This window comes from Coregonus lavaretus, assembly GCF_964263955.1.
Source record: "Coregonus lavaretus genome assembly, chromosome: 14".
Lineage (NCBI taxonomy): Eukaryota > Metazoa > Chordata > Actinopteri > Salmoniformes > Salmonidae > Coregonus > Coregonus lavaretus.
In genome coordinates this window covers 40,391,706-40,415,176 of record NC_140001.1, presented here as the reverse complement: position 1 = coordinate 40,415,176, position 23,471 = coordinate 40,391,706, and the positions used below count along the sequence as shown (strand labels likewise).

Sequence of the window (23,471 nt, the reverse complement as noted above, 5' to 3'; positions counted from 1 at the left end):
AATCAAAGTACTGCAGGGAGAAGTTATCAATATACGCATTATGGTGACAGGACTGATACAGAGACAAAATTGTCAAGACATTTTGAAAGAGATCAATAAACTATAATAATAACTATTGGGGAAGCTCTATCAGTCAACCAATCCATCCATCCATCGTAAAGTAAGTTCTACAGCTATGTGTGAGTAGTTGACATGCTAATCAGGTTGACGACAATCAGATGTATTACCGGCACTAATGAAAATGAGTTTTGATGTAGGTTAGCCATCACTGTCACTAAAATACGAAGAACATTTATGTCTGTAGAATATGCTAATAAGCTAGCCTAAGCCTCACAAGAAATGGAAATGCCAGAAACACGAGCTTGTGTGATTGGAGGATAGAAGCAGTTATCGTTACAGCAGATGTGAAGCGAAGCGAAGCGAAGCGTCGTTAAAAAACAATTGCCCTTTTGACCCCCAAAACAGATAAAACCAAACATTTCTCACTCACTTTCGGCGCTCTAACCGAGCACCAAAGTCCATTCTCCCTTTCTCCTCCTCTCTTAACATCCCCTTCTTCTCTCTCTCTCTCTCTCCCTCCCTCTCTCCCTTCCTCTGTAAACTCTGATAGCCCTATATAAGTCAGAGGGACGCCTCTCCTGAAAATGAACACCAAAGAGAAAGTGAGACTGAGCTGAGGACTTAACTCTCTGGCACCCCCTGTCTATCAGTCTCAGGTGGCGTTTTCCTCCTCCTCATCCATATGGTAGTTGAGCGTAATGACAGCGCTGATGAAGTCTCCCAGCTCCACGAAGTCAGCTGTGATGATGTTGATGCCGCTTTCTCCTGGCCTCTGGGCCCGGATCCACAGCATCATACTTGGAAGAGCCCTGCAGGGGAGTACATGTACACACACACAGTTGCATCTCTGTATTTTTGTATTTTGTGCATTATAAGTGTTATGCATAGCCGGTGAATAGGATGGGGCTAAGGAAAAGGAGACAGAGTGAGAGAGAGTGACAGAGCGAGAGAGAGACAGAGCGACAGAGAGAGAGAGAGGGGTATGTACTGTTTGATGAGTCACAGTTGGCTGGTGTAACAGTGAGCTGGCTGGCGAGCAGCTAGACCTGTTAAGGGCCAGTATGAGTCAGCATGATAAGGGCTGTCTGCGCTGTCTGACAGACTGCTGGGTGCAATCAAGTGGGTGGCGAGATATTATTATATACTCTGTACAGATGTAGGATCTTAATTTGAGCCAGTTTGCTACAGCAGGAAAATTATCCTGCAGCAACAGGAAATGTGAATAATTATGTGGATTATAATTAATGGAAATATATGTAGGGGTTGATACATTTTTCGTAAGGGAAAAGTGAAAACTACAAACTTCAGAAGCCTTTTTAAACCTCAAATACAATACAAGTTTTACATTTCTGCCATTGCAGGAAAGTTCTCCTGCAACAGCGTGATCAAATTCAGATCCTACATCTGTATAGCTGGTGTCTGCTGTGGCAAAGCTATGTCAGACTAGTTACAATCCTACAGTCCTGGATTTGAATGGGTTTACAGTCGATTGAACAATGTGCAATGTTCTTCTTGAGATCAATTGGAATTAGTTCGCAATTGATGAAAATATTATATTATACAAGTCAGCATGGTTATTGAACAAAATATTGAATATTTCATCTCCAAGCAATGAAATGGGAAGGATGGAGGAAAATAGAGGATATAGAGGGAAAAAAGAGAAGAAAGAAACAGGGAGGAAAACGCAGCGAACACTACAGCGTTGTCATCATGGGGCAAGTGAGGCCGAGTCATATTCCTGAAGATACATATACCTTTTGCCACAGTGACTCATAGTGTGTGTGTGTGTGTTATTTCTCATCTCAATTTCTCTCTCGCGTTGAACATGAAATACCTCACAAATTTGCTTTATAACCGCACACATACACACACACACACAAACACAGACTGAGAGAAAAACAAACCAACTCACCTTTCTGTAATGGTCTCCCTCAGTCCGCTGGCTACTCCTTTCATGACGGTGCTGGCCTTAGGTGTGAGGACCACTTGGGAGACGAAGAATGTTCCCTTCCTCCTGCCATTACCGAAATCACATCAAACTTTACTATACAGGCACAATTAAAGATGCAAGTAGGATCTTAATTTCAGCCAGTTTTCTACATCAGGAAGATCATCCTGCAGCAACAGGAAATGTGAATTATTATGTGGATTTTAATTCATAGACATTTTTGTAGGGGTTGATACATTTTTTTGTAAAGGAAAATCAAGTCTGACATTTCAGAAGCCTTTTTAAACCTCAAATACACTACAAGTTTTACATTTCCTGCATTGCAGTAATGTTCTCCTGCAACAGGGTGATCAAATTAAGAGCCTACATCTGCAAGTGCTTTTCCTAAAGGTTTAACACACTTTCCAGGAAAAGACAGATAGGTGAAAGATACAGGGCCAGACAGACCTGCGGTCAGCCACAGAGGCCTGGAGGAACTGGATCAGCTTTTCAGGGTCAGTGGTGTTGGCCCAGGGAGCAGGCATCATCTGACCAGGCCATAGAAATGGCACTTCCAGGGCCATAGGACTGTGGTAGAACACCAAGACCTGGTACTCTTTCTCCCACAGGTACTGGAGACTCACCTAGAGAGAGGGAGGAGTGGAGGGAGGGGTTTTGTCTTTAGGAACTTCCAGGGCCATAGGGCTGTGGAACCAAGGTGGACACCATATACTCTTGAGGGAGCACAGAGATTGAAGGTGTTAGTTTGTACAGTAGAGTATCTTACCTCCTGAGCGAAGACGACGGGGCAGAGTTTCTCCCCGAACACGTCTCTCAGCATTGAGACCAACTTCTCATGGTGCAGGTTCTGAACCCCGTAGAAGTGGTTAAAGTCCAGGAACACGACCTCTCTGGCATGGGCTGACAGGAAGGAGCTGATCTGCTCCAGGCCTTCTCTCACCTGGAAGCACAACACATACCCCACAGGGGAGCAGAGATAGTGTCAGACCAGTCATACTGTACCCACTGAATAAGGTCCAGAGTTTTTCCTGACCTCTTGACCTGTATAGACAATAACTAGGGCCCAGAGTTTTCTTTCTGGTCAGGTCAGGTGGTCAGGAAAAACACCTGAGGTTCCATGGGGTGAAATAAAGTCGTAGGAAATAATTATATTCACCGTGGCGCTGAAGAGACCGTGAGCGAAGAAGAGCTCGTTGTCTGGGTCCCGGGGCTTGGTGGAGATACGCAGGTCAAAGAAGCGGACGCCGGCCTCCAGCTGGCTGGAGAAGTTCATAGTCTGAGTGGCCAGCCATTTACGCATCAGCTTCTTGGCCACCGTGCCGAAGACGGACACAAAGTTCTGGACGGCGTCAGTCTGCTCAGGACCCACTGGAGAGGACTCGTCTATATAGAAACTGAAGGAGTCATGGGAACCTAGGGGGAATATAATAATTATTCTCTTTTCATTACATAAAGAATCTCAAAGCACTTGAAAAAGCAAAACAAACAAGAATCAAATAAAACAGCTATATGACAGAGTAGGTCTGGGCTATGATTTCCAGCCACAGCTGAATATTTTGTTTTTTCAATTCTCCAACAGATGGAGTGACAGTCAAGAGGGAACCACAATATAGGGTATCGGTTACGGATGAGCGGAGGACAATGTGTGTGAGCATTTGTGTGTGTGTGTGCATGAATGTGTATATGTGTGTGTAGGGACAGTTGTGACTTGACTTGAGGCCCATACAAAGTGCAGCACAATATCTCAGTGACAATTGAACAATGCCAGTGGGTTGAGAGGAGTGAGTGGTGTCCTCTCCCCCTGACCAAACAGAGAAGTCATCTCTCTAATTATAGAGTCAGCCCTGAGACGCTCTCCTCTCTCTGTCCCCCTCCCTCTCCCCTCCTCTACAGGGCTGACTACACTACAGGGCTGACCCACACTACAGGGCTGACCCACACTACAGGGCTGACCACACTACACTTCTTCCATACGGTCACAAAGCGCAAAGAGTTTCCATAACCACAACTGAGACGATCGCTGTAGCTTGAACTTCACTCAGCTTCCCTCAGCCGGCTGACCCTTAAAAAGCCACAACAGAGATGACAACAACCTCTCCACAGGCAAACAAACTGCATGTGTTATCATCACCAATGTTATGCAGGAAGAACAAGACTTAGTTATTTATGAACGGCTCGGGTTTATTAGCTACAACTCTAACATCCTCACATTCGTGAGCTAGCATAACAATAACTGTTTAGCCAAGGTACGGTGGCCCCCGTAGGACATCTACGGTGACTCAAAAGGAACACACAACAATAACTCCCAGGGGCTACATAGCAAACATAACAGCACGGTCACAGAACACAGAGAGAGACCTTCACCCTACACAGACAGTCAGACACGGACACTCGCTTGACTGCACTGTCTGCACATCAACCATACAGTCGGCATCCTTCTAAGATGCTTTTCACATAAAGGCCAACACAAGGCCTTGGAGTATAATAGAGAGCAGTATGCCTTTTGGGCAAAGCGTCCTTTTATGTTTCTGTACAAATACACCTGTTGGTCCAATAGATAAATGATTCAGTACAATAACGTGAGCTCAGCTCCATACATCGAGGTGGGTGAAGTTGCCCTCTTCTGTCAAATCAGTGGAGGCTGCTGAGGGGAGGACGGCTCATAATAATGGCCGGAATGGAGCGAACGCAATCAAACACATTGAAACCATGTGTCTGATGTATTTGATACCATTAAACTTATTCCGCTCCAGCCATTACCACAAGCCTGTCCTCCCCAATTAAGGTGCCACCAACCTCCTGTGTGTCAAATACACCTATAGCTTTTATAGAGATGTTCTGGCAACATTCCTTTGGGCTTATCAAAGGTATTTTATGGAGTGAGTCAGAGTTCACAGATGGTGCATGTAGTTTAAAAGGTGTGCAAAACGAAATGGTACCTACACATCTCTTATGCAATCATAAATTACTGTTCAACACTCCGATATGAAAATGTCAGCTCTACCTTGTATGATCAATGAATTCAGTAACACTGGGGAGAAGCTATGTGAGATACGATGGCTTATCAACACACTGGAAATTACAGCTGCGCTTATCTCTCGACTCTCGGTACTGTGTGATGATAATGAGAGAAAAAAAGAAATCCATCAAAATGAATCCATTAATCAATGTAAGACTGTGGAAATAAAATGTGTAATGAACAACATGCTTTTCATTAAGCCTAGAAGGTCAGACTAGCTGTATGTCAAATTTAAATTAAATTAATCACAATCAAAAATCAATGGGGGTCACGGAGACCATTGAGCACTGGTGGAGAGACATGTTCTAAATATCACCGCTGTTCATCTCATGAAACAAAATGGATTCCCTGCCTCTCCTGTAAGCTGATGGTAAAAATGTTCAGGTCGAATATCAACACTAGTAAAACAGAAGACAGAGGTTATCATGCCCTATGGCAGGGATCATCAACTTGATTCAGCTGCTGGCCGTTTTTTTCTTGAGCGGATAGTCAGGGGGCCGGAACATATTTACAAATAATTTTTAGACTGCAAATTGACCGCAAGAAGCCCAAACAGATATCATATTTGACCAAAACATAATCATTTCAAACCTTGCTTACATTTGTAAACGATCACATATCTCTCTATTATGCGTGGAAATACTTTGGAACAGATTTCCAAAATCACTTTTCTGTTTTTAAAGTATTTTATGTCCAACAACAAAAGAAAATACAAAAATACAAACTTGGGGGGCCAAATAAAATCTGGCCCATGGGCCGCAATTTGGGGAACCCTGCCCTATGGCCTCTGGTTTTGTCTGATTTAACTAGTTCATCTGTAACACCAAATAAAGCGTAACCTTGGAGAAGACAATAAATGACTTTGACTAATTCCTCTGTTTGTGAATTACAGGACAAGAGGGATGCATTAGGGATGAGGCAATTACACAAATAAACAAACAAATCCCTCGCTCTCTCACTACTTAATGGCTTAATGAAGGAGATGAGTTAAATAGATTTGGTGTTGTTGTTGCATGTCTTTGCTCTGTCTTTCCCCCGGAAAGGGCCAGATCTACAAAATGTTTGCAACAAGTTTAAAGTCAGTAGGTCAACCTGTTTTAAACAGAGGGAACAATATCAAATAAAGTGCAATTGTAAAATTGAAAGTGTAATTGAAAACTTATTTCTTATGGTTTATGTTTAAGCAATAAGGCACGAGAGAGTGTGGTATATGGTGTGGTATATGCACGACGCAACGCAGTGCCTGGATACAGCCCTTAGCCGTGGTATATTGGCAATATACCACAAACCCCCAAGGTGCCTTATTGCTATTATAAAACTGGTTACCAACGTAATTAGAGCAGTAAAAATAAATGTTTTGTCATGACCGTGGTATACGGTCTGATATACCACGGCTGTTAGCCAATCAGCATTCAGGGCTCGAACCACCCAGTTTATAATGATGTTTTCTTTATGTTTTCTCTGAAGTGTGATATGATATACTGGATATGATACACAGATTCTTACTACAACCATAGGAAGTCAAAGACCATTGGAAGCTGGAGTGGGAGGAGAGCTGGAGGAATGAACATAGAGGACGGGATGATGTCCGTTAGAGAGTAGGAATTGCCAGGGACCTCACAATATAATATTATCACGATACTTAGGTGCTGATACGATATGTATTGCGATACGATATGTATTGCAATATATATACAGTACCAGTCAAAAGTTTGGACACACCTACTCATTCAAGGGTTTTTCTACATTGTTTTTTACATTGTAGAATAATAGTAAAGACATCAAAACTATGAAATAACACATATGGAATCATGTAGTAACCAAAAAAGTGTTAAACAAATCATAATATATTTTATATTTGAGATTTTTCAAATAGCCTCCCTTTGCCTTGATGACAGCTCTTGGCATTCTTTCAACCAGCTTCACCTGGAATGCTTTTCCAACAGTCTTGAATTAGTTCCCTTTATTGCTAATGTGCCCACAGCTCGCAGATACAGTGCGGGTATAGCCTACATGATGAGATCATTATGGACAAAAGAGCTAAATTATTTGTATTTGTCAAATGGCAGGCAAGCATCGATCATCATGTCACCAGAATAAGACCCTTAATATTTATTGAAAAGGAGCATCAAGCTCCTCACCTTTCACTTTCACCACCCTGTGAAGTTCAACATAATTTATTTAATCTGTAGCCTAATAAACTGCAGGCTTTCCCGAGTCGTAGTGGGAGGACATGCAACATGTCATTGTGTGACTCCAAGTTTACTTCAATATGATGGCTATTATATCAATATTTGCGTATAAAAGCATTTCCACCAACATTTCCTGCATATTTAATTTTACAGACACAAAACGATCCCATCTTGTGTAGCGTATTTTTTTTTGTCGACATTTAATACGTTTACCGACAAAATTGGCCTGTCGTGACATGTTGTACTTTACTCGCATAAAAAGGTTGGATGGAAACTGGGTTTAACCAGTACGTTGGATAATAAATGTCACAACAAGCCTAAAGTAAACAGCAACTTTGTCAGTAAACTTCCCAAATTAAAGAGAAAACATACGCTAGACAAGGTTAGATCTTTTTGTGTCTGTAGCAGGTTTCTATCCAATTGGTGACAGATTTTAATGCGAATATTCTAAAATCTGCATAAAAACAATATGCTCATTTTCCCACCAGAGATGTGTTTTTGGAGGGCAATGAGTGTTGAATTTGGCCAACAAAAAATGTAATTGCTAATTTGCTACGTGAGGCTTATTTGATCAAATAGAAGTTTCGTAATGTTTAGGTTGTTATGAATGGACTGATATACGTGGACGCACGTGGCATTTCGTCAATAAAAAATAAAAAACTACTTTATATCACCGTTGTGCCTGTTGTTCACTTTCTGCCCTCTCATTGGCTAGACTGGTCCCACCTGCTCTTGCTTCCTCCCACCTGCCTTCCATCTTTGAGGACATGTATTTCCGTTGTTAGAGCGCTCACTCGACTATCTTGTCAATATAATAATACAAAGATTTGCTAATACTCTGTTTCATCACATACAATTACTGCTCAGTCCGTTCACTTTTTCACTAACTCCTAACTCCCCACAGGGCACAGGAGAAGAGAGGAGCTTCTTCTTCTTCTTCTTTCTCTACTCCTCTTAATTCTTCTCCTATTCCATCCCTTTTCCTTTGCTTCTGTCTGACCCTCTCTCTCTATCCATCTCTCTCCTACCTCTCCCTCCCTTTCTGTCAGTCTCTCTCTCAACCCCCGTTTCCTCTCTTCCCACAGTGGTCCCTCATCACCCTCCCTCTTCTGTCCTCCTATCCAATCCCTCTATCAAATTATCTCTTTCCTCCCATGTTCTTATTTTTATCTCGTCTCTGTTACGAGAGTCATTGTGGACACAGTGTGCAGCTAAAGACTGGTGTGCACAATGAGAACAGATTATTTTGTTTTTGGCAACAAGATAAACTTCTTTCCGCTGTAAACTCAATTAACTGCCAGCAGAGTACTAGCATGGCTACTTGATTTGTTCTGCATTCAACAATGATGTATCAATATAGCCTTGTTCGGTAAAACGATGTTAAATGACAGACTGTACCTGTGCTAAGGACTATTCAACGCTGGTCTGACCAATCGGAATCCACACTTCAAGATTGTTTTGATCACACGGACTGGGATATGTTCCGGGTAGCTTGCAAAAATAATTTAGACGAATACACTGAAACGGTGACTGAGTTTATCAGGAAGTGTATAGGAGATGTTGTGCCCACTGTGACTATTAAAACATACCCTAACCAGAAACCGTGGATAGATGGCAGCATTCACGCAAAACTGAAAGCGCGAACCACCGCATTTAACCATGGCAAGGTGACTGGGAATACGGCAGAATACAAACAGTGTTTGCTACTCACTCCGCAAGGCAATTAAACAGGCAAAACATCAGTATAGAGACAAAGTGGAGTCGCAATTCAACGGCTCAGACACGTGACGTATGTGGCTGGGTCTACAGACAATCACGGACTACAAAAGGAAAACCAGCCACGTCGCCGACATCGACGTCTTGCTTCCGGACAAGCTAAACACCTTCTTCGCCCGCTTTGAGGATAATACAGTGCCACCGAAGTGGCCCGATACCAAGGACTGTGGGCTCTCCTTCTCCATGGCCGACGTGAGTAAGACATTTAAGCGTGTTAACCCCCGCAAGGCTGCTGGCCCAGACGGCATCCCTAGCCGCGTCCTCAGAGCATGCGCAGACCAGCTGGCTGGTGTGTTTACGGAAATATTCAATCTCTCCCTATCCCAGTCTGCTGTCCCCACTTGCTTCAAGATGGCCACCATTGTTCCTGTACCCAAGAGAGCAAAGGTAACTGAACTACATGACTATCGCCCCGTTGCACTCACTTCTGTCATCATGAAGTGCTTTGAGAGACTAGTCAAGGATCATATCACCTCTACCTTACCGGTCACCCTAGACCCACTTCAATTTGCTTACCGCCCCAATAGATCCACAGATGATGCAATCGCCATCACACTGCATACTGCCCTATCCCATCTGGACAAGAGGAATACCTATGTAAGAATGCTGTTCATTGACTATAGCTCAGCATTCAACACCATAGTACCCTCCAAGCTCATCATTAAGCTCGAGGCCCTGGGTCTGAACCCCGCCCTGTGCAACTGGGTCCTGGACTTCCCGACGGGACGCCCCCAGGTGGTGAAGGTAGGAAACAACACCTCCACTTCGCTGATCCTCAACACCGGGGCCCCACAAGGGTGCATGCTCAGCCCCCTCCTGTACTCCCTGTTCACCCATGACTGCGTGGCCAAGCACGCCTCCAACTCAATCATCAAGTTTGCAGACGACACAACAGTAGTAGGCTTGATTACCAACAATGATGAGACAGTCTACAGCAGGGGTGTCAAACTCATTTTAGCTCAGGGGCCACATGGAGGAAAATCTATTCCCAAGTGGGCCAGACCGGTAAAATCATGGTATATATAACTTAAAAACAACAACTTCAGATTGTTTTCTTTGTTTTAATACTATCAACATAAAACATAAAGCTGGAACCTGAGGACAGTGTGTCCAAAATTGTACAAGCACAACATCACTATTAATCATAAAACACCTCAAGTTTATTTGAAAATTCTAAAGAAAAAGAACACACAAACACACAATGCCTCAGTGATTCACAGAACTGTTTCACAGATCACAGAACTATATCAGGGTGTCATTTCTCAGGCAGAAATGTAGATACAAATAATGAAATCCTGTTCCCCAAACAAGTGCAAGAACCACAGAGTCAAGAATAGGTTAAATATACAAATAAAATAAAATCAATTATAAACAATAGCACATCAACATAAAAACATATAAACATAAAGCTGGAGCAGATCACAGAACTATATCAGGGTGTTTCATGCAGCACTTTAAGTGGGGTTGCATAGTTTATTTGACTCCTGATACCTGGCATCTTTTAGCTTTCACCAGCGCATCAATATCAGGCGTCACATCCTGAGTGGCAGCCAACTTCAGGATGTGATTCAAGTGCTTGTGCGTGAGCCTTGAGCGCAGCTTTGTTTTATTTATGCTCATTACAGAGAACTTGCTCACAAAGATATGTGGTTCCAAACATGCACAACAGTTTTGCAGCGAGGGCTGTCAAGTTGGGGTAACCTGGCAAGAGATTCTGATAAAATGTGTCCAAGCCAGCTGCGGCAAATTTGCCCTTCAAATCCGAGTCACACTGCAAGTCTATTATTTCAAGTTGGATGCTGACGGGCAGATCAGAGGGATTCACGGTGAATGGCGAACAAAAAACGTTGAAGTCTTTCTCCAGTTCACCAAAAATCTGAAAGCGTTGCTCAAACTCCCTTAACAGTCCCGTTATTTTATCTTTGAACCGCTTCATGTCTGCCATATGTTGGGTCGCGCACACATTTTTCAGACAGGGGAAGTGAGCTGCATCACCACCGGCGAGTTGCGTCTCCCACAATGACAGCTTCAACTTGAAAGAACGTATGCTGTCATAATACTGCGTGGCAACTTTGTTGCGCCCTTGCAGCTGTTTGTTCAAGTTATTCAGGTGCTCTGTAACATGCACCATAAATGCAAGGTCCTGCATCCATTCTGCGGAATGAAATTCTAACACTGGTTTGCCCTTTTCTTCCATGAACTGTTGTTCAATTTCTTCTCGTAAATCAAAGAAACGCCTCAGCACAGCACCTCGGCTTAACCATCTTACCTCAGTGTGGTATGGCAGGCCATAGATGTGGTCTTTCTCTCTGAGAAGGTTGTCAAACTGACGGTGATTCAGGCTTCTGGATCGGATGAAATTAACAGTTTGGATGACCACCTTCATGACGTTATCCATCTTTAATGACTTGCAACACAAAGTCTCCTGGTGCAAAATACAGTGAAAAGTCCAAAAATCACGTCCTCCATTTGCAGATTGCACTTTCTCTCTGAACTTTGTCACAACGCCTGCTTTTTTCCCGATCATTGAGGGCGCACCATCTGTAGCCAGGCTGACAGCGCGGGACCAGTCCACTCCGACCCTGTCCAGCGCGCCGACGAGTGCAGTGAAAATATCAGCTGCTGTCGTTGTATCTGTCATCGGCACCAACTCCACGAACTCCTCGGTGACGGTCAATGTGTCATCAACTCCGCGGATGAAAATGGCCAGTTGTGCAACGTCTGTAATGTCCGTGCTTTCATCAATTGCAACCGAAAACGCAATAAATGACTTTACTTTTTGCTTCAACTGGCTGTCCAAATCCACTGAAAGATCGGAAATCCTGTCTGCAACTGTGTTTCTTGTCAGGCTGATATTTGCAAAAGCCTGGTGCTTTTCAGGGCACACAATCTCTGCTGCCTTCATCATGCATGTTTTTACAAATTCACCCTCACTAAATGGTTTTGAAGCCACTGCGATTTCATTAGCAATGAGGTAGCTAGCTTTCACTGCAGCGTCAATGATGTCTCGGCTGTGAGTAAACACAGACTGCTGTTTCTTCAGACCCACCAACAGTTCATTTACCTTCTCTCTTCTCCGCTGTCCTTGAAAGTTGTCATATTTGTCGGCATGAAGACTCACATAGTGGCGACAAAGGTTATATTCTTTCAGCACTGCAACATGCTGTGAACACACCAAACATACAGCTTTCCCATTCAATTCCGTGAATAAATAGAAGGATGACAATTTTTCTTGGAACACTGCACTCTGCGTCCACTTTTCTCTTTTTTGACAGAGACATATTGGGGCAATGAGGGTGCCAAAGCACATAATGTTAAAAGTAGAAGCCGTAATAAATATCGCGGGCAAAACAAAGTAGCTCATCCGGACTGGCTGCACTTGCTTGACCTATTTGCTCTGCCCCGGTATAAACAGTTTGCTTGCTTAACACAATTGCTATTGCGCCATCCAGTGGACACAATTGGAACAGCAGTTTCTTTTATTGAAAAATTGCAGCTCATTTTTATACTTTACAAAATCATCTCGCGGGCCGGATTAAACCCGTTTGCGGGCCTGATCCGGCCCGCGGGCCGGACGTTTGACACCCCTGGTCTACAGGGAGGAGGTGAGGGCTCTGTGAGTGTGGTGTCAGGAAATTAACCTCTCACTCAACGTCAACAAAACAAAGGAGATGATCGTGGACTTCAGGAAACAGCACAGGGTGCACCCCCTATCCACATCGAAGGGACCGCAGTGTAGAAGGTGGAAAGCTTCAAGTTCCTTGGCGTACACGTCACTGACAAACTGAAATGGTTCACCCACGCAGACATTGTGGTGAAGAAGGTGCAACAGAGCCTCTTCAACCTCAGGAGGCTAAAGAAATTTGGCTTGGCACCTAAAACCCTCACAAACTTTTACAGATGCACAATTGAGAGCATCCTGTCGGGCTGTATCACCGCCTGGTACGGCAACTGCACCGCCGCAACCGCAGGGCTCTCCAGAGGGTGGTGTGGTCTGTCCAACATATTACCGGGGGCAAACTACCCTCCCTCCAGGACACCTACAGCACCCAATGTCACAGGAAGGCCAAAAAGATCATCAAGGACATCAACCACCCGAGCCACTGCCTGTTTACCCCGCTATCATCCAGAAGGCGAGGTCAGTACAGGTGCATCAAAGCTTGGACCGAGAGACTGAAAAACAGCTTCTATCTCAAGGCCATCAGACTGTTAAATAGCCATCACTAGCCCATTAGACGCTGCAGCTGCCTATAGAAATCACTGGCCACTTTCAGAAATTGAACACTAGTCACTTTAATAATGTTTACATAACTTGCATTACTCATCTCATATGTATGTACTGTTTTCTATAATATTCTACTGTATCTTAGTCCATGCCGCTCTGTCATTGCTCGTCCATAAATGTATATATTGTTAATTCCATTCCTTACTTAGATTTGTGTGTATTGGGTATACAGTGGGGGAAAAAAGTATTTAGTCAGCCACCAATTGTGCAAGTTCTCCCACTTAAAAAGATGAGAGAGGCCTGTAATTTTCATCATAGGTACACGTCAACTATGACAGACAAAATGAGAAAAAAAAATCCAGAAAATCACATTGTAGGATTTTTAATGAATTTATTTGCAAATTATGGTGGAAAATAAGTATTTGGTCAATAACAAAAGTTTCTCAATACTTTGTTATATACCCTTTGTTGGCAATGACACAGGTCAAACGTTTTCTGTAAGTCTTCACAAGGTTTTCACACACTGTTGCTGGTATTTTGGCCCATTCCTCCATGCAGATCTCCTCTAGAGCAGTGATGTTTTGGGGCTGTCGCTGGGCAACACGGACTTTCAACTCCCTCCAAAGATTTTCTATGGGGTTGAGATCTGGAGACTGGCTAGACCACTCCAGGACCTTTAAATGCTTCTTACGAAGCCACTCCTTCGTTGCCCGGGCGGTGTGTTTGGGATCATTGTCATGCTGAAAGACCCAGCCACGTTTCATCTTCAATGCCCTTGCTGATGGAAGGAGGTTTTCACTCAAAATATCACGATACATGGCCCCATTCATTCTTTCCTTTACACGGATCAGTCGTCCTGGTCCCTTTGCAGAAAAACAGCCCCAAAGCATGATGTTTACACCCCCATGCTTCACAGTAGGTATGGTGTTCTTTGGATGCAACTCATCATTCTTTGTCCTCCAAACACGACGAGTTGAGTTTTTACCAAAAAGTTATATTTAGGTTTCATCTGACCATATGACATTCTCCCAATCCTCTTCTGGATCATCCAAATGCACTCTAGCAAACTTCAGACGGGCCTGGACATGTACTGGCTTAAGCAGGGGGACACGTCTTGCACTGCAGGATTTGAGTCCCTGGCGGCGTAGTGTGTTACTGATGGTAGGCTTTGTTACTTTGGTCCCAGCTCTCTGCAGGTCATTCACTAGGTCCCCCCGTGTGGTTCTGGGATTTTTGCTCACCGTTCTTGTGATCATTTTGACCCCATGGGGTGAGATCTTGCGTGGAGCCCCAGATCGAGGGAGATTATCAGTGGTCTTGTATGTCTTCCATTTCCTAATAATTGCTCCCACAGTTGATTTCTTCAAACCAAGCTGCTTACCTATTGCAGATTCAGTCTTCCCAGCCTGGTGCAGGTTTACAATTTTGTTTCTGGTGTCCTTTGACAGCTCTTTGGTCTTGGCCATAGTGGAGTTTGGAGTGTGACTGTTTGAGGTTGTGGACAGGTGTCTTTTATACTGATAACAAGTTCAAACAGGTGCCATTAATACAGGTAACGAGTGGGGGACAGAGGAGCCTCTTAAAGAAGAAGTTACAGGTCTGTGAGAGCCAGAAATCTTGCTTGTTTGTAGGTGACCAAATACTTATTTTCCACCATAATTTGCAAATAAATTCATTAAAAATCCTACAATGTGATTTTCTGGATTTTTTTTTCTCAATTTGTCTGTCATAGTTGACGTGTACCTATGATGAAAATTACAGGCCTCTCTCATCTTTTTAAGTGGGAGAACTTGCACAATTGGTGGCTGACTAAATACTTTTTTTCCCCCACTGTATGTTGTGAAATTGTTAGATATTACCTGTTAGATATTACTGCTATGTCGGAGCTAGAAGCACAAGCATTTCACTACACCTGCAATAACATCTGCTAAACACGTGTATGTGACAAATACAATTTTATTTTATTTGACTGACATTTAACTTCAGTGCAATTTCATGTCCTCAAATCTCCTAAATACCCACTGTTTACATTCCTCTTAGGCAGTATATCCTCCCTCCTTTGGAGCTCAAGTGGTGGATGAGAGAATGGACAAAGGGATGGATGAATGGATAGATGCATAAAGCAATGGATGGATAGATGGATGGCCAGATTAACAGATGAATCCTGTGCCAAGGCCCATTTCAGAAGCAGAGGATGCTGTTTTTCAATGGTTTGGTTTTTACTGGTCTCAGGGGGCTGGCTGGTTGCCTGACGTGACGACTCATCCTGAATTTAATTCCGCTGCTCTATCGATCACTCCAGGAAACGCTAGTGGGCGTGACGTTTGGCCAGAGCGATGTGGATGGGTAGTCAGACTAGCCGGCTGGGGTAAATAGAATTGCCAATTTGAAAAAAGAATTGACATGTTACAACCACCTGTGGATTGAGAATGAATTCCAGGCTTGACCTGCTGCTGTATCAGTGGGTTTAGAGAACCCCCCCCCCACCCCCCAGAAGATCTATAGCTTCAGTCCACCTCTGGCCTAGTAAGACAAATGTCTTACATCTGGTGATACACTTCAGATTCTCCTGAAGTGTGCTATTCATTCCCTCTAAGTCTTTTCTGTTTGACATTAGTCACTGAAAAGCCTATTCACTTCTCCAAGGTGCAGTCTTACTAAGAGTGTATTACACTCATTGGCAACGCTCATATACAGTAGCCTAGCTGTCTGTGTGGCAGAGCTAATAGTTGCATCATGCATATATGATGAACACACAGTATTGACTTTCTCATTTAGAGAGCTTGGGACTATAAGGTTTTATCTGCAAAAAGATGATTCTGATATAACTGGCTTTAAAGTTCAGAGCCTTCATTGGTTTGAATGGTGTCCGCAATTTGTATCTTGTATTTTTTTTAACTTAACATAAATTGGGGTATTTACAGTACTATAAAGGTAGAGAACATTGAACAGAATAATTTTGACAAAAATGCAGATAGGGCCTTATAGTCCCAAGCTATCGATTTGTGTCTTCCTTCCTGCAGAAGATTACAGTGTAGAATAATGCAAACATAGATAACTCGTAAAAAACACACACACGTTTGTTTTACTATCCTTGTGGGGACCAAACAATTGATTCCCATTCAAAATCCTATTTTCCCTAACCCTAAACATAACCGTAACCCTAACCTTCACCCCTAACCTTAATTCTAACCCAAAAATAGCCTTTTTCTTTGTGGGGACCAGCGAAATGTCCCCACGTGTCCGAAATGTCCTTGTTTTACTATCTATCTATAGTTAAACCAAACACACACATACTCAGTAGTATATAGAAAGACTGCTTTATGCTGATATCACAGCCCGTGTAGCTCATCGGTCTCCTATTTTCTTCTAGAACCTTCCACTGCTCTATAAACCTGTCAACCTTTTCCTTCTCTTATCTGTTCTATTTGTTGCTCTAGTTTATGTCCATGACCTCTGTTGGTCAGGGTGGAGGCTGGCGCCGGCTCAGCTGTTTGGAACAGAGCTAGAGCCAGAGCAGAGCCAGAGCAGGGGGAGGCCAGTGTCACCTGCAGGGCAAACACACAGACGTTCTCATTATGTCAACCTGCATCCATTTCCTGTACCAGCTGACATGACAAACAACCACAGTATGGCGTGTGTATATATGGGGTTCAACCAGGGCAGGGTTGATGTCTGCAGTAGCCAATGCGTTGACTCTTGGGACTCCCTAAGAATAATACTGGGCTGGCCAAATGTTGATGTTGTTCATCTGGAGTGAAAATGAGTTTCACCACATTTGGATACACAGATAAGCAATAGCAGGAGTTTAAGTTATTTGAGAGCAGCTCTGTCACCTGTAAGAGCCCAGTTGAATGCCTGGGTAGCTTAACCTCCTGTAGGTGAGGAGATGAGAGGGCTCCACAGTGGAGATTGGAGTATCTGTCCATAGGACCACTTTAAGCCGTACACTCCACAGAGCTGGGCTTTACGGAAGAGTGGCCAGAAAAAAACCATTGCTTAAAGAAAAAAATAAGCAAAAACGTTTGGTGTTCGCCAAAAGGCATGTGGGAGACTCCCCAAACATATGGAAGAAGGTACTCTGTTCAGATTAGACTAAAATTGAGCTTTTTGGCCATCAAGGAAAACGCTATGTCTGGCGCAAACCCAACACCTAACATCACTCCGAGAACACCATCCCCACAGTGAAGCATGGTGGTGGCAGCATCATGCTGTGGGGATGTTTTTCCATCGGCAGGGACTGGGAAACTGGTCAGAATTGAAGGAATGATGGATGGCGCTAAATACAGGGAAATTCTTGAGGGAAACCTGTTTCAGTCTTCCAGAGATTTGAGACTGGGACAGAGGTTCACCTTCCAGCAGTACAATGACCCTAAGCATACTGCTAAAGCAACACTCGAGTGGTTTAACGGGAAACATTTAAATGTCTTGGAATGGCCTAGTCAAAGCCCAGACCTCAATCCAATTGAGAAGCTGTGGTATGACTTAAAGATTGCTGTACACCAGTGGAACCCATCCAACTTGAAGGAGCTGGAGCAGTTTTGCCTTGACGAATGGGCAAAAATCCCAGTGGCTAGATGTGCCAAGCTTATAGAGACATACCCCAAGAGACTTGCAGCTGTAATTGCTGCAAATGGTGGCTCTACAAAGTATTGACTTTGGGGGGGTTGAATAGTTATGCACGCTCAAGTTCAGTTTTTTAGTCCTATTTCTTGTTTGTTTCACAATACAAATATTTGGATCTTCAAAGTGGTAGGCATGTTGTGTAAATCAAATGATACAAACCCCCAAAAAATCAATTTTAATTACAGGTTGTAAGGCAACAAAATAGGAAAAATGCCAAGGGGGATGAATACTTTCGCAAGCCACTGTAGATGTCGAATTAGAAGTATAATCCTCTGGCTAAAAGGACAGTACTTGTGGATGAAATGATCACATTCGTTCCTCTCTTCAACTGGTTTAGCGCTTCACTCTCTTTCACTGGGAACAGAAGCCTGTGCTGTAATGTTCTAACCCTGCAGCAGTAACACATATTGCTGCTGTCTCTCCAAAACATCCTCAACCAAATCAGCAGCCGCCAGGTTTGGCACCAAAAACTGTACGAGGAAATTGGCTTCTGGTAAGGAAGGAAGGAAGGAAGGAAGGATGGAAGGAAGGAAGGAAGGAAGGAAGGAAGGAACGCACGCACACACACCAAGAGAAATCAATAAGTGAATGTATGTGGCTGATACTGCTTTCAGGGACATTGGAGGAGACAGAAGAGTTTTACAGTAGCCTGTGTCCAAATGGAGTGCATAGGCTACGCACCAGTTTAAGATGCTGGGCCAATTAGGAATAATCATGGTTAATTACAGTGGGTTACAGTGCTTTTCCAGGCTTGCCTACGAGAAGGGAAATGCAGTTGTTGTGTGTTACATGACTTAACTAGACCTCTTGGCTCCATGGCAATATCCTGTAGTTTTCATTTCCCAGTCTTTCATATCACATCCCAAATATCACTGTATATCAGTAAATGCTTAATCGCAAATCACATCCCAAAATACACTGAAGATGAATGAAGTGTGTGTGTTCCCACTGAGAGCAGTGGAGTATGCCATGCCACGTCTCTTTAGTTTCTGACAATAGATCTGAGAAACACAGCTTTGTGCTCCGCCTGCCTGCATGTGTGTAGCCAGTGTATGATAAGTGAAGCTAATCACTAGAATTAGCCAGATGTTAATTGGCCATTCCACAAGAGTGAAATCAGTGACTGGGTCTTAATCCAGACATCCAATCAGAGTTGCTGTCTCAGGAGACCTGCCGCATGATTGGCCGAAACCTCCATACAGCTGGTGCCACTTTTAGATGCTGATGCCAGGAAAATGTGCCCCATTCCAACACTGCCAACATACAACCTTCTTTCTAACCTTCGTTCCTAGAAGGGATTCACAGAGGATCTGATGTGAACTAGGCAGGTTGTATGCAAGGTTTGCTTTTGAGGTTTGACCAGTCCGATCATGTCATATCACTGGTTTCTCCAAGGAAGGAAATTACGTCTTTGAATGGGGTATGGATGTCTAGGGTCTGTAAACACAGACCTGAGTGGCCCGTCGAAACGTTTAACACTTTGAATAGGGACTAGGGATTTAGAGATCACTATAAAACAATAAACTCATCCAATTCACACTTGTAATATGTGACGGTGTATTAGGCTCATTAGCGGTACATGGGCTGTCCTGGTTGTGATGCAATGAACCCTGAACTATATGCCCCGTTTAGGCTAATACGCACTGCCAAAATTCACATTGACAACACATAGCATGCCAAATAAGTGACTAGATTCACTTATATATTACAACATATTTAAAGGGGCACAACGGGTCACTGGTGGAAATGACATTTCAGTCTATTCATTTGAATTAGCAAGCTTTTTGTAAAATCATTCATGCTCCTCCCTCAAGGAGATTTTAATTCAATCAAGCCGATAGAGACATGTCTCTGCTTTTGGCATATAGCTTATCGAGCCCTAACCAGCTAAACTGTAGCCTATGTTTTAGATCATGGATCCTTTGTGCAACTGAATAGGGCAATGGACTAGTGTTGCACTTACACATAGGTCTCACCTTTACGCAACAGGTGCCATCTCGAGAGACTACTGTAGCCTATAGGCCAGGGGTAGGCAACTAGATCCAGCCAGGGGACGATTTATGTCGGAGCGAATGGTTGGGTAGCCAGAAAATAATTATAATAATTTGTTACCTGCAAATTGACCACAACTAAGCCCAAAAATAGATTGTATTTGAAAATAACAATATTTTCATACCTTGATTACAATGAGACACGATTACATATACAAAAATATATATTTGTGTGAATACTTGGGAATAGACTTCCTAAATTAAACTAAATGTTTGCTGAATTCCTGGTGATTTTAGTTTTTTCTGACCCAAAACTTTAAATCCTAAATTATTATTATTTTACTAAAAACTGGACCAAAAGAAATCACTTGCGGACCGGTTTTGGCCAGGGGGCCATCTGTTGACGACCCCTGATATGCTATAGCCTAAAACTTTAGCTGGAATTAACAGCCTTTGCATGGAATATGATAATTATGTAGGCTGGCTAGGTCACTCACCGTCAGTTCTACAACATACACATCTGGATTTCTATCTTTCATGGAAGTAAATGATTTCACTGCATGATCAACAACAGGTTTCCAACACTTCCACACGCACCAGTGCAAACTACGATGTGACTCTTACCTGGAATGGCCAGGTTGGTAAGCGGGATGCTGTGCATGCTCTCAGGTAAATTCGCCATCCAGTCGGCGAACCGGTGTTCGCTTTTCCCGTGAGACGAAGCCATGCCGCCGCGCACTATATCCCCACTTTCCAGTGCCTGCGCGAGCGTTGAGTGCGCTTTCTCTGTGCTGCGTTCGCTCCACTCACTACACACACACGCACGCAACACACACCAGCGTGACCAGGACCACACCCCCTGAATCACGTGCACACATAGATGGGGAACACATTTTTCATAGGATATGTCGATAAAGAGTTGTTTTCGATAAAGTTGTGCTTTTACGATGGCAGGCGAGTGATGTATTCAGCCATTAGTTGTTGAAGTCATTAAAATGAGGGTGAGCCCAGCTAGCCACTCGTCAACTTAATTCAAGAATCAGTCCCATGTCCCATTCTACAACAGCGAATGTCTCTCCACTACTGCATCCATACGCCTTGTGGTTGCCTGTCCGTGTATAGGTTAGTGGCACTGTCCACACCTGTGGTGCTGAATTGATCAACTCTGCTTTCCCGACACTAGCGCTTTCTGGAGAAGAGCATTTGGAAAGACACGTTGTTAACCGATTGATGTTCACTTCTCGCTTGTCTGGATTAGTTATTTTAATGCATAACAGTGGACATATTGGCCAGAATTTAAAAGAAACCTGACTAAATATAATCGGGTTTGTCTAAATAGGCTGGCATCAATATACATTTGCTATTTACAAATGTCTACCCTTGACGTGCAACAGTCTGTTTCACAACATATTCGCAAGAACAATTTGACATGTATGTTTTTCCCGATGATACAACCGCTATATTCTCTCTGAACCCAAGCATGAAGAAGCGCCTACAGTTGCTGCTACATTGAGCCCAAGGGTTACCGCACCCTGCGCTCTTCTCAAGTGGACAAATCGAATCAAGAATGTCATTGCACGCCCATCATCCGCATGGCAGCCCGAACCTGCTGTGTGTCGACTTTGCTTGCGTTGCTCAGAGGTACATGATGTCAAACCTGGCCAATGGGAACGTTCGGGCAGAACATAGTGAGCAATATGATGGCATTGAGTCAGAAAAGCTTTGCAGCGTCTCAGAGGATAGATGGAGCCTTCATTCAGTGTGTTCCATAATACAGAGTTCAACTCATGAAGAGATATCCTTGTTCCAATACTGTCAACATGCTTAATTCCTTCCTTCATTGTCACACAGAAATGATTAAGAAAGATTTGAGGTGTCATAAATCTCTAAATTCTTCAGGAAGTAGTGCAGATCATTTCTGAAGAATTTGGAAATGATAGCATATTCATTATCATACATTTGGCAATTTAGCTGACAGCAGAACTGAATTAACTACTACTGTATTAGAATGAATGGTCGAATGTGATGCATACTGTACTGGTCTCTTACAACAATCTACTACCTGTTTAGCCCTCTGTCTCTAGACAACCTTGAAGTAACCAATGATATGATGTGAAAAGATGGGATAAGGAAAACCACATTACATACACAATCCACATATTACTAGTGTATACTTCTGAGTGTCAATACCAGTGCAGAAAATGGACAACAATATATTTTTTCATCAAGATAACACACACCGTTTAATTTTATATATAAATACATGGCACAGAAAAAGTCCGGGTAGAAATGGAAGGCCTCATAGGTTGTAGTAGCTAAAATATCTGGAACCATATATATATTATTAAGAGTGTGTTTCCATGAGGGTAACCTTCAACTAAAGTACCAAACTAGGATGAAATGTAGAGGCTCAAATGCAATTCAAAACTATATAATATCCGTTTTCACGGCAGGGCTGCGTTTCCTACCAACAAGTTGCCTCCTCCCTTCTTCTCCCATCCATTCCCATTTCACTGCATCAGTGAAAGCAGTATGTCTGAAAGTAGACGGAGGGGTATATATATCTACCAAAGAACCCAGCTGATCCACATCCAAGGAAGGGCTTGAACTAATGCAGAAGGGAGGAGCCAACTTTCTGGAATGAAATGCAGTCCATACTTGACATAGCGTTAAAACATTATTAAAACATTACATTATTACTCTATAAATATTAGACAGTTCCTCTTGAGTTATGTCAGGGACACCGGTCCTTTTCAATTCAATTCATACAATATGTTCAACATCATAACTCAACCTGAGTATTCGTTATGCATCTCACATGCTACATTCATGGACGTTACAGTAATGTTATGATTCAGTATACGGACGTGGTGTTCAGTAACATTAGGATGACCTTTGTTCATTAGTTCATAGTTTGTGTTCCTTCCAGCGCACATACAGAGAGATTAAAACAGCCTTCAAGTCATAGCTCCTCTCCTCAGACACTTCCCCCCGGCTTCTAGACCTGCTGCATGGATCTCAAGTTTGGAGACACCTGTTGGACATCAGAGAGAGAGAGTTTTGAAAGGAGAGAAACCATCTGTTACTATTGATGGTATTTCACTGAGCAGGCTCAATAGCTTAGTCAACTACCTTTGATAAACGCTCTTGGTTTTCTGGGTTACGAAGATGATTCAAGTTAAATATGGATTTACTGAGAGTATCATGTAATTCCATGCCTGTTTCAAGATAATTTTTGAACGAGTAAATATGGAAAAGTTGGCTGGCCAAATCAAATCAAATCAAATCATTGGTCCTGCTTTGAACAACACAACCCTGGAGTGGCCAGTCAGTATATTTCCCGTGGCCAAACTGGCTGTCCTAGTATGACTCACCTCAAAGTGTGCTCCTGTGCATGCCTTAATGTCCTCTGGGGTGAGCCCCTCCCACACCTCGATCAGAGTCAGACCTTTAGTCTTGTCCACATCAAACACAGCCTGGGGGAGAGTGGGAGGGAGGGGGAGAGAGGGAGAGAGGGAGAGAGGGAGGGAGAGAGAGAGAGACAGAGAGAGAGAGAGAGAGAGAGAGAGAGAGAGAGAGAGAGAGAGAGAGAGAGAGAGAGAGAGAGAGAGAGAGAGGTGCATTTATTTAATAA

General features: G+C 43.2%; 2 protein-coding genes across 2 annotated transcripts in view; both read right to left on the bottom strand.

Moving 5' to 3' along the window:
• Positions 1-712: 712 nt before the first annotated feature.
• plcxd3 (phosphatidylinositol-specific phospholipase C, X domain containing 3) lies at positions 713-20,564 on the bottom strand (the record flags this gene model as incomplete). The annotated part of the gene is made up of 6 exons (XM_084176820.1): positions 713-869; positions 1,973-2,074; positions 2,456-2,631; positions 2,775-2,948; positions 3,165-3,421; positions 20,462-20,564. The coding sequence occupies 6 exons, from the start codon at positions 20,562-20,564 to the stop codon at positions 713-715; spliced, it is 969 nt and encodes a 322-aa protein (XP_084032946.1).
• Positions 20,565-22,058: 1,494 nt separating this feature from the next.
• Positions 22,059-23,471, bottom strand: part of oxct1a (3-oxoacid CoA transferase 1a) — a 104,620-nt gene continuing 103,207 nt past the window's right edge. The window contains exons 16-17 of the mRNA XM_084176787.1: positions 23,212-23,313; positions 22,059-22,871 (exon numbers count right to left, since the gene is read on the bottom strand). Coding sequence (XP_084032913.1) covers positions 22,836-22,871; positions 23,212-23,313 — 138 coding nt within the window. The 3' untranslated portion in view covers positions 22,059-22,835. The remainder of the gene's footprint in view (positions 22,872-23,211; positions 23,314-23,471) is intronic.